This window comes from Salminus brasiliensis, chromosome 2 (genome assembly GCF_030463535.1).
Source record: "Salminus brasiliensis chromosome 2, fSalBra1.hap2, whole genome shotgun sequence".
NCBI lineage: Eukaryota > Metazoa > Chordata > Actinopteri > Characiformes > Bryconidae > Salminus > Salminus brasiliensis.
In genome coordinates, this window is record NC_132879.1 from 23,925,662 (window position 1) to 23,938,050 (window position 12,389).

At 40.0% G+C, this 12,389-nt stretch overlaps 1 protein-coding gene across 7 annotated transcripts in view; it reads right to left on the reverse strand.

Moving 5' to 3' along the window:
• tjp1b (tight junction protein 1b) overlaps positions 1-12,389 on the reverse strand; it is a 74,281-nt gene that overhangs the window by 19,922 nt on the left and 41,970 nt on the right. For all 7 annotated transcript variants that reach the window (XM_072671123.1, XM_072671150.1, XM_072671141.1 and 4 more), the window contains one exon: positions 748-804. In XM_072671123.1, coding sequence (XP_072527224.1) covers positions 748-804 — 57 coding nt within the window. The remainder of the gene's footprint in view (positions 1-747; positions 805-12,389) is intronic.

Consider the following 12,389-nt stretch of genomic DNA (forward strand, 5'->3'; position numbering starts at 1 on the left):
TTATCAGACAATAAAAAAAGAGAGAGAGAGAAAAAAAGAGGAATTCAGCCATTTGGCAGCCAACTAAAGTACACTACACATGTGCAGTATTCTTCAGTTTGGTATAAACGCTTGTAACGTAAGACTAGCTACACATACATGTTTTGATGAACTTCTTAAGAATGTGGCTTTGACTGACGTCCAGTGCAACTGGCAAACAGGCTGATCCAATCATATTCAAAATTATGTTTTTTTTTTTATTACATTTATGTTGGAAATGGATTTAATGTATAGCTGCATTATTCAACAACAACAAAAAAAAAAAGTTACTGAATGTCAGTTGTACTTCCCTAATATCTGTATACAACAGATAAGCAGAGCGAAAACAAGTTAGGGAAACTGAATGTACACGGTTAGTTTGGTGCAACTATAACTCACTTTTCTGTTAGGGCCCATTACATAGCCCTAGAAATTTTCATTATTGAAGAGCTGTGTAAACAAAATGTCTACTTTGGCCTATTAAGAACACTACCAGGTTGTTTACTTGCATGCTGTTGTGGTATACCATGACAAAAGGTTACATAACCGTGACTTATATAAAACTAATCTACAACAGTAAAGCAAAGATAAGTACAAAAAGACGACAATTTACAAACAAGAGCTATACTACACAGTGGCACCACTTCAGTTAATTAAAAAACAGAGTCAGCAGCATCTGGTCCTAATAAAGTATAGTTCCGAAAATTACAAAACAGTATCAATACCCACCCTGTGTAGAGTTACTGTGTGCTGTTCCCATATTACTGTCTCCTCCATTGCTGCACTCTGCAAGACAGAACAAGAGAAAAGGTTGCGAGATTAGCATCCACAACTTTAATTAGTCATGTTTCTGCACACCCTGTGGACGTTAGACACATTAAAAAGACTTAAAATAAAGATGAAACCTACTGTCAGCACAGCTTCCGAATGATTTTAAACAAATGTGTGTTTGTGTTTTCCTAGGGCACTTATCAGACACTGCATTACTGCATTTCCCCAAGAGCCCAAATGACCTTGTTGTGCTGTGCAGTAATGGGAAGAAGGAATCATCTGGCAGGGTAAACGCTCTATGCAATGCTTAGAGCCTCAAAAGAAAAGATGCTGGGCTCATTATGTACCAAAGTCACTAGATATGTATAAGCACTGATTTATTAATTTATTTGTGCGTCACTTTAGCAATGCAGCTGATACACAGGAGGAGGACAGGCATGTAGCAATAATGCCAATTTCTCTCAAACCATTAAAGCTGTGAAAAGCTGAATGAAGTTTCCTTTCTTATACGTGATACTTGATTTTGCCTGACACTGGCAGAGCTGACTGCCATTTGGATCCACATGGCTCCACATGAGAAATGTGGGATTAGAAAGGAAGTTTAAATCACTTGGTGGGTTTAAGCCTAGGTTGAACTAGAGGAACAGTCTAGGGAAATGGTTGAAATACTTGTACTTGAAATACTAGTGTGGGTCATTTTTGCAGGGGACACCTAATGAGAATGAATCTTTAAATAGCTAGGTATTATTTCTGTTTAGGATTGCACAGTGAGAAGGAAGGACAGCATCATTTCGTATGGTCTTCGCTGCTAAGCATTCTATTCAGTGAGTGGCTGCAGAAAGGGCCCAGTGAGGAAATGTATAAAGGATGAGCTGGTGTCATTTTTGTCAGGCCTGGAGGCTGCACCTGGCAGGATATCCACACACAAAAGGGGTGTTTAACATGTCCTTCACACATCTATAAATAGTCATCCCTCATAATGTCATCTTTTCCTTACACGTCTTTTTTTTTTTTAACTGCTTGTCCAAATTCAGTCAAGGTGAAAACCATATTTGAGAAGGTCAATCAAACAGAGCCAGGTACTTACAAGAACAAACACCACTACATACACCAGCAAGATCACTATTAATGTATACAGTATAGAAAAATTAGTTTCAGTCTTTACTTTCACTTTGACAAAAATCACATGAAGATGATGATCACCTAGAAGGGAAGGAGAGACTTCCTTAATGACTTCCTCTGGTATTGTTTTAACAAGCTGGGGTGTAAAGAAAAAGCTGACAACCTCAGCACTTAGCATACCTCAGGACAATGGGATGATCATGTCTGAAATAAACGTGAGAGCAAAGTTAAACTGTCTGTTTAAGGCTGTTAGAGGTTATAACCAAAGGTATGTTTGCCTCATATGACAATGGCTTGCACATCTCAATATGACTGATGAGCTTCCAGGTCTTTGCTCTTAACAGTGAAGCAAGGATAGATTGACTCCATGGGCTCTTCCTCCCAGACACATACCACGCTTTAGCCCATTTCTCTGCTGCCTCTGACCCAAACAATCACTCAGCCAGTCTTCCTCTGCCAAAAGTACACAACACACCCAGACAACCCAAGGCAATACATTTATTCGTATAACGCAACAAAAATGTTGCTGTAATTTAACAGATCACTCTGGATATGTGTGAGAAAATGAAATACATTAAAAGTAAAAGGCTCATGTAACCAGAGACATCTGGGAAGAACATCAATGGGGTCTCTTGAACTTTTGCTGATTATACTACACTTTAAAAATGTGATTAGAAAGACCACGACAGTCATCAAGCATTATTAGGAGTTATTAGGCAAACACCAAAGAAGTATTAGGTGGTCACGATTAAGGGAAACCCTCAATTTCTACACTACTTTGCAGAGTCAGTTGACAGTGTGAGAACCAGTGTGCTCATTACTTTCTCAGGGTGCTTGTAAAAGAAGTGAGAAAGAATCCCTCCCAAATTATCCACTGCACTCTCTCTCTCTCTCTCTCTTTCTCTCTCCCCGTCAGCTGCAGCCTCCTATGCAATGAGCGCACCAGCCAAATGAGCTCATTCTGGGGACCATTAAAGCATAATGAAGCATGAGAGATGGATTATTAATTAAAAAGAAAACTCTGCTCCAAAGGGGGGGGGGTTGGTAAGAGGAAGAGAGAAAGAAAAACTAGCAAGGGAAATGTGCTGAACAAGAGGACAATTACCGCAAACTCAACCTCTTCACCTGTGTTCATGATAATTGAGAGAAAGCTCCATTGATTTGGGGTTACCAATATCGACATTTCAGGAGACTTATAACAAGTATAATAAATAAATAATAAAATAATAATAAATAATAAATAACAAGTAATCAACTATTTTTACAGTAGAGATGTACGCTATGATATACCATGGTATATACCAACATCTTTATTTTGTGCATCCAAGTCTGTTCTCAAGCCTGCTCCTTAAGTCTGCTTTTACAGTGCTGAATTTTAAGTTAAAAAAAAGTAAAAAAAAAAAAAAAAAAAAAAAAAAAAAAAAAAAAAAGGAAGGAAGAATCCACCTGGGATTCAAGGCTCAGAAGATTATGCACTAACGAGCGCTCAGTTGAAAATCTCTCAAACACTGAAGTATGGTGCATGTGCAGCGACAACAGCACATTATTTCGGATTTGATCATTGCCATGTAGAGTACACCTTTAGGAACTGGATGTGTATGATCTAGGACCACATATGAAAATAACATTTGCATGTCCACACAGCTCTGCGTATCTAAAAAAGAAAAAAAGAAAAAAAAAGTTACGCAGAGTTACGCAGCTTAAGTAAACATAGTTTTCAAGGTGTGTGTGAAAACTCTGCCTTCAACTAATTACAATATTAGTATATGTTCTGAAGTAATTTTTTTTAATTTGTAGGTGTATTTACTAGACTGCGGAAGGCACACTGAACATATGAAAATATTACTATAAATTAGTGTTGCATCAATACCGGCACCAGCACAGCCGGTAGCCACCTATCAAGTATGCAAGTCAGAATTGGTATCGCACACCGTATCGGCAGATAGTTGAAAATCTGGTTCGGTATCGGAAAGGATAAAGTGGTATTGGTGCATCCCTACTATAAATAATACACACTGCCATGAAAAACTATTAGTGCAATAACTACGATAACATCCAATTTAACAGGAGTAAAGAATAAACATTTGCTCAGAGGCCTTTAAGTGCTGACAATATACTCCATATAAATCACATAGTCATTATTATTGTGCATCTACTTTGCATCTTGCCAAAACCACAGAAAATGCAACCCCCAAATGACATCCAACTATGCAACTCTGAAACATACAGCAGCAACAGGAAAAAAAAACAGGATTTAATTAAGCTATCCACCCTGTGGAGTAACATGCAGTAAGAGAGCTAGTTTGTTTCCTGGAAAGTGCACGTCTCCATCCCTCTCACTCGACTAGCTATACAGACCTCATTTACTTGGTTAACCCCACACCAAACCATTCTGTCTCTCCTGGCAGTCTAGACGGGAATCCATTTACTGACTGGGTGGGCTTAAAATGTTGGAAAGCAAAGCGGTACAAGTGTTACTAGTGCCATAGGGGACTACACCCAATTTGTAAGGTCAACACCACCAGCTTTCAGGAATTAGTCAGTGAGTAATCAAATGGGAAAAAAAAACAAACAAATATGTAGACAAACAATAATAAAAAGATTCACTCAGTATACCAAAGCATGATGAATATTCATAAACAGCATTGGTCTTAAGGAGACTGTCTGGTATAAAAAGTGTAAGGTGGTGTGGGGCATGTATAAGGATTTATGCCCATGTCCTAAAGTGGAGTTGTGTTGTAAAAATGCTGATGCAATGTGCTCTGCACCATTTTGTCAGAAGTGATGTGTTTTTTTTTCTTGCTGTCCGAGTGAAAAGCTAATAAAAGATCTACTTGATTTCTGTTGGCAGTAAACCTTTATAAGAATTCTTGGAGCACACGTGGTCTTATTTGAGTGTTTCCTAGGAGACCAGAAGCCTTTTTGTGTGTTCAAACAACAGTATTGTGTTCTGCTATCCACTAGATGGTCACTCCGGTTGTTTATTTGGCCATCCTTGCGGGGCTTCAGAGGTGAGTGTTCAGACAGCGAGAACACCTGCTACAAGATCTGAAGTTTGGTCAGGGTGTTGCAATGTTTAAATTCAAAAGATACTTGGTGTATTTAAGTGAATAAGAGCAACACTATTTCACTCCCATATCCCCAAACATTTATGAATAATCCAATTCAATTATGTTTAATCAGCTTTAAAGTAAAAATGTAAAGGAAGGTAGGTAATAAGATCATTTCTGGTGGAATGCTCTTTAGCAAAACAACCGGATAGAGACAATGAGCACAATCAGCTTCTCTGTTTTACCAGCCTAATCCACAGCTGCCAACTCCACCAAATCACAGCTGACAAACAAATCTTGATAACACAAATACAACTTATTGGGAGATACACCCAGGTTATGTAAGTCTCAGACAAAACATTTGAATCTCCTTAGGAACACAGCAATCAATCTTTTTTTTTTTTTTTTTTTTTTAAGAAAATCAAGCTAGCAATCACTTAAAATAGAAATCAATTATTTTAAGCAGATTTAGTCTACTGCTGTTATTCCTGTATGTTCCTGCTGCTACTGCTAGTAGAAGTAGTGGTAGTAATAATAATAATAATAATAATTATTAGTAGTAGCACACATTTTTAATTCTCATGTATATGGACATGCCCAATCGTAAGATTTACAGTTTGTTTAATGTAAACCTTTAAGTATCTCTATTTTGCCATTTTTACTATTTGAAATTAAATTCAGGCAGTCATTCTCTACATTGTGCCAAAAGAACATGATGAATTTAACCAAAATAAATGCCCCAAAATGACTTCTACAAGGTAATGGTGCCATTTTGGCGACCATTTAGAAGTACATTTCCTGCCCAAGGTCCAATATTCAACCTAATTGAGTGTTGGTCCTTCAGAGAATTCTAAATAACCGTTTAGTTAAAAAAAAAAAAAAAAAAAAAGCTTTACTTCAAACAAAGACATTTGTGCAAAATAGTGTTTTGCAAAAAAAATTGCTACACACAAAAGAAGAAACCTGTCTCATAAAATCTTATACAGCATGTCCCAGTTAATTCTCCTAATAGTAAACCATCATGGCAAATCTATGCTGAAATCGACACAAATTTCACAAAAGACAGCAAATAAGACATAAAAAAAATTCACAAAAGAAATGCCATACACTGCTCCTGTGCATCACTTTCCTTGCTTCAAGACAGTATGTGGTTCCAGGAGGATTTAGTCACATATTTTGTGAGGCAATCCAGTAGCTCCTTACAATCGGTGCCAATAGATTCCACACTGTAGGAAGGATCCTGGCAGAAGTGGCAGCTGACAGCTCTCTCCAGTAAGGGGTCTGGAGGCTCAGATTGAAGCACAGCCATTTGGGCCCACACACAGATGGATCAGACAGCTGAGCACAGCTTTAACGAGAGGATGGGGCCAAAGCGTTCACTGGGAAAGGCAGCTGCCCAAATCAACTCCTCAATAAGACAAAAGCTGAAGTGAGGAGGTGGAGGAGGTTATCACTGCAGCATATACAACCTGGAAATGGCTGCATTATTACAGAATGCTGGTCATAAAAAGCTTTTGTGGCATTATTCATTTTGCAAAAGGCATAGACGTACATACAAAGCCTATGTCCCCATTCGGGCATAATGCTGAGGATTATATTAGAGTCTGGGTCTTGGCTACCTGTCAAGATAATTGGCACGCAGATATTCAGCCATGTGCATTTTCATCTAGCCTTTAATAGTGCACTTATGCCATGCCTCAGACTGAGCTCTTCCAACATAAAAGGAAGACAGCAACAGATATGACTGAATGAAAACCGATTGGCTGTATTTATTCATCATCAGCGTCAACTAGAGACACTTGAGGCGGGGTTCATTTTGCGTGTGTGAGGGAGTGTCGGTTATGCTTAAGCAAAGCACAACAACTAGACAGGAGGGTGTAAAATCTCTGCTTAACTATTCAGAATCATTACAAAGCTAGAAAGGGATAATGGTATATTACTCCCTTTCTAGCTTATTACCAAGTTTGAAAGAGGTCATGCTATCTGATTTAACTTTGCCTATACAGCATGTCTTTCAAAAGAAAGAGAGCACAAGGGACTTAAAAATAGCTCCTATTGTCGGTGGGGGGCTTTGGGACAGCGATGGAGACAGAGACGCACACAAGTCACAAAACGTATAGCTACATAAGCAGCTTGGACAACTTGTCGAAAAATATTGAAAGTCCATCAGCGATAATCCTGTACGGTCACGATCTGAGAAACTGTCTGAGGCTCTGTGATGAAAGCTCAGCCCTGTGTGAAAGGCAAGACGTGAGAGTATTCCAAAAACGTGCACTGCTTTTTATACTGTATTTTAAACTGCACACAGAGGAGAATGAAGGTGTGTTAGGGAAATATGTCCTACTTTTAACAGAGCTCAGCGGCAGAATGGGGTTTTTACAGCCAGTCTGTGGGAAATTAATGACACAGGATACTAAATAACTATGCCAACACGAGGCCTCTAATCAAGCCTTCCAGAACACATACACAATGTGATTATCTCAGGATAATCACCATAGCTTCGAACATTATATTTCATGATGCTGCAATGCGAGAAGCAAAGACTGATCTATTTGCTGAACAAAATACTGAAATAAATAAATAAATAAAGAATCAGCACAAACAACTGCACACTGAGAACAATGTGTTCCTTGTACCTCAACCTATAGGAGTGAGAGGAGGAAAAGAAAAATGTATCACTCTTGTCTCCACACACACACACACACACACACACACACACACACACACACACACACACACACACACACACACACACACACACACACACACAGGCTTGGGCACCGCAACACAGAACCGGTTGCACGGGGTGATCGATCGTGCCCGAAATGGAGAAAGATGTGCCTTAAACTGCTGACGTTTCCAAAATGCCCTCTAGCTGGAAAGCATGCAGAACCATGATACTCCAACTGAGAGAAGACCTCATAGCAAGATACAAGAATAACAGGTTTTCAAAGGATACGGTGACATTCAATACATGAATACATGTGGCTCTCACACGGCAGATTTGTACAAGCGATATTCATGCAGACATGGCTGTAAAACTGGCTATAACTGCAGTGCACTGTATTTTGCTTATACAAACAAAATAAATACTATTTAAAATAATAGAATAGTTGGAAGCAAACAAGTAAAGAGTAGCGACCTCTTACGAACTAGTCTGAAGAACAAAGTTTGCTTCCAGGTTTCTTCTCACTGCCTCTAGCCAACACATGGCTCTGTCAAATTCCACAGAAGCAAACAGGAGTTCACCTCAAGGCTTTTAGATGATAATATAAAACTCTGGTGACAACACCACCTAATTTATTAATTGCAACTGTACTTTTTCAAACATTAGCGTTTCACTGAGCAAATAAACAATCAGTGCCTCCATAAGGAACTTCTCAATTTAAATTATTGTACATCCCAAACACGGTTTTACAGTACTTTGTACTGTAAATACATACGCACCCACCATACTAAACATACATGACAACTTGTGTTAAAATACAACAATACTTTGAACCGTTTCACTTCTAGAACATACCCACATCTGATCTTCTACGGGACAATGATGAGCCACAACAGGTTTAAAGACCTCAGTTGGTGAACACCATTCACCCAAATATTTACTTACAGCAGATCCTTCTGATCAACTCAGGAGGCTTAGAATCATCTCTATCAGGAACTGTGAAGCTTAATCCAGGTAAAGACCCTGCAGACAGCCATCCAGCAGCATAGACCTCATACTGGAACTGCCTCAATCAGTGTGCAAGACAGAATAAGCAAAACGTGCAAGCAAAAGAGAGAAACCTAGCGCATCTTGCTGTGTCAGGGACTGTAAGAAGTAAAAAGCCTGTGGTTAGGACAAAACACTTCCAAAGAGAGAGAGAAGACTTACTAAGGGTCTAAACTGATTTAGTGACCCATCTGATGGCCTTTAAACATCTAGACAAAACTCCACCTCTGTTCCTCCCCTTATTGCGCCTAAATGTGCAGGTATGTCTCAATTTTTTAATCTTCCATCCCCATCTGCTCCTCTGTCTCTTGCAGGCACCCCTGTCCCTCCCAACCAACACACATCCACAGCCACATAAATCCCTGAGGCTTGGCAGTGTTGCAAGAGTGTGTAGAGGGGAGGGGAGCTGCAGTTGTGCTTCAGTGTGGAGCTCCACTGCTCAGTAGGAGCAGCGATCCATCTGCAGTGTAAAGTGCTGTACTGGCCTTAACCCTTACAGTGCTGCAGAAGACAGAGCTTCTGCTGCCCTTCAGTTTGAGAGCTGTACTCAGACCTTACAGCACTAGGATCAAAGCTGTCCAGTAGTTCTTAGCCCTTTATGGAATCACTGCTATGATACTTGTGAGAAATATTGGCTTAAAAAGTTTGCTTAAATAAACCTTCAATCAAACATTACTGCAACACAACACTATAGACACTCCCTTCTTTTCCTAATCTGATGTAAATGACCCAAACAATTTGGTGCCAGAAGAACACAGCACAGGATCACGGCACAGACAGATTTTTGAAGCAGAAGCATTTGCATATCACACACAGTTGGAAGCTACGATGCCACAGAGAGAAGAGTGATAGGCTGCATAGAGAGGACAACACTGCACGGTTTCCTAAGTACTCTGTGCCAACATGGTATTCATCTCCTCCCCTTCCTCCTCCATCTCCCTCTTTCTCTCTCTCTCCCTTTTAGAGTCACACACACCCCAACTAGGGTAAGCAGTGTGCTGATGTAAACTGGTAGGTGTAGCCAGGGATATACTTGTTTTCTTCACCTGTGTACAGATGTTTGGAGTGACAGTAACGATGCAAGTCACTCCTGACACAAACCCACGCACACACAAACATGCACGCGCACTAGCACAGCTTGTCTGGGAGATTTTTGGCAGGCTGTCATGGTGGAATGTGTGTCAGTACACAGGCCAGGAGTGGTGACAGATCCCATGCATGTTTCCCTTTCCTCTCTCTCCCTATGGTGACGCTGCTAACACCAAGCACAAATGAATCACTGCACCAGCAGGGGATAACAGGGGTGACAGAAAACAAGCATCCAAAACACATGAACAGTTCCCAGCTATTTAAAACCTGTTCTGACTATGACCACCATGGGTCTGCTGAAGTCACCCCTTAGTGCTTAATTAAATGTAAATGTCAAAATTCTGCTGCTAGAACAACAAGGCGTATGAGCATATAAAGAAATCAGTGAATTTTAAAAAGTATAAAACGCCTAAAAGAATTTCTTTAGGAAAGACAGAAAGAAGTATGAGAGGAAAAAAAAAAAAGTGCCACCAGTGAAGCTGTTCTTCTATATCGAAAAAGCTATAAATAGCTCAAGGCTGCTGACGCTGGAGTATTATAAAGAGCCCATATGTAATGATTAGGGCTCAGGTTTCACAAGGAGAGAGCGCAGCAGCCACAGTGAGCTACAGCGTGAATGGATTCTGCAGTTCCGTTTCATCCACTGCCTTTTCTCACTCACACACACACACACACACACACACACACACACACACACACACACACACACACACACACACACACACACAATTGCAGGAAATATGTGGCCATGTTTCATACATACATGTGACATACAACCGTATTTTCATCGCAGATCCTTATAAAGCGTCAACAAATCTGCAATCTAAAACATCTGCAAAAATGACTCTCGGACAATGTCCCATCAAGACCAAACCAACTTACGTCTCAAAATGCTTTTAATACTCTTTATGAATGTACACATTGTTTCTTAGCAGAGATGGAGCTAGTCCTTTTATCTCAGGCTAAAATACCACCCTGATTAACAAGGAGCATCCTGTGATGAGAGAGCTATTTTAAGTTCCGCATGTCAGTATGGTCACTAGTGATGACCAGACCTCTGACCGTGGCACACTTGTCCTTGGAAATCACATCACACAATTAATCAAGGTAATCGAGGTAAATTCCATTATTATGCTTTAATTTACTTCTTACTTCTTTCTTACTTCTTGATCTGGGAAAAGTGAAATCTGCAATATTCTGTCACCAATGCCAGCTGCTTTGCCTATCTACACTGATGCTCTCCATGATATATCAATTATCTCCATGATCTCTCTGCAAGGGTAACCTGACGAACAGGAAGAAGCATTAACATATCAGTCATTAGCAATTCACAACTCAGTACTTGACCAAATGTCTTGGTCTCTTGGGTACTGATAAGCAACAGCACGTCAGCCTAGATCCCACTCCTCAATACACACGACACATGCATACAGAGATACAACACAAACATCATCACAACACAAATTCATGACACACAAAACGCACGCAAGCACAAACCTCGCTCAGTGATGCAGGAGCAGACAAAAGGATAAAAGGCATCTCTGCTGAGATATGGAGATCAGGGCTCTCATTTCACTAAGGGAGATTAATGAGGACATGTGATTGATCTAAGCTGGGTTTGTTATACATAGCCAGGGAGGAGATGGAATGCTCAGATGCGTGTATGCGAACACTGGCTCTTCAGCCTTTCTGACAAAACTTGAAAGGAAGCTTAAATCAGAAGACAGAATTTAAGACTCAAGTGCACAAATTTATAATCGCCGTACTGAATTTGGTTGGATGGAATTTATGCTTTTCTCTTTTTCGTAAATTGCTTATACATAACCAGAGAGAGTAATTGTGTCAAAGGACGTGACGCCATTAATCCTAGCAAAGACATATGGCACATTTTACTGAGTGTGCCACTTCAAAGGATCATGTGAGGAGCATGGCAGAAAGAAACAAATTACCTTGTGCATATATCTTAAAGACAAGGAAATAAAGGAACAACAGTGTGCTTGTTCCCATCTTTTGTACACATGCGTACCTATAATGTGATGAAAATGATCTGCATTCGGAGAATTTCAAAAATCAGATATATCTCATTAAATAAAAAGATCACTGTGCAATTACCAACAATGGAGTCACTGACCATGCAGTTTTCCCAGAGACTACTAACAGCATCTTCCCTTTCTTTGGACTTTTCTGGCTGTCAAGAACAAAGACTGTCTATTCATTCTGGTCATGTGACAAGCTCTTAAAAAGCAGAGGAGACAAAGAAAGGGGCTTGCCCACAATGAAACGAGAAAGAGGAGGGGAAAAAAAAAAGTTTTGTTGAACAAAGTTGAACAAAATCAGCAAGATTCCGAGTCTGGGGTGTTTCCAACTGGGATGTTGGCCAAACAGTTATTGGATAAAAGGGAATAATGAAAAATAAATCAACTGGCCCAAGAGTCTTCATGCCTTCTTCACGAGCTCTCTCAAAAAGCAGGTATTCAATTTCACTGTAGTAAAGCAGCAGCAGCCGTCAAAAGGCCAGCGTAAGCCTGTGTGTGCGAGAATGTGGGTCTGTGTACAGTACATATGGCAAGACCATGTGTTCAGAGCGCTTGGCCTATGCCCAGCTGATACCCAGCTAAGTAATA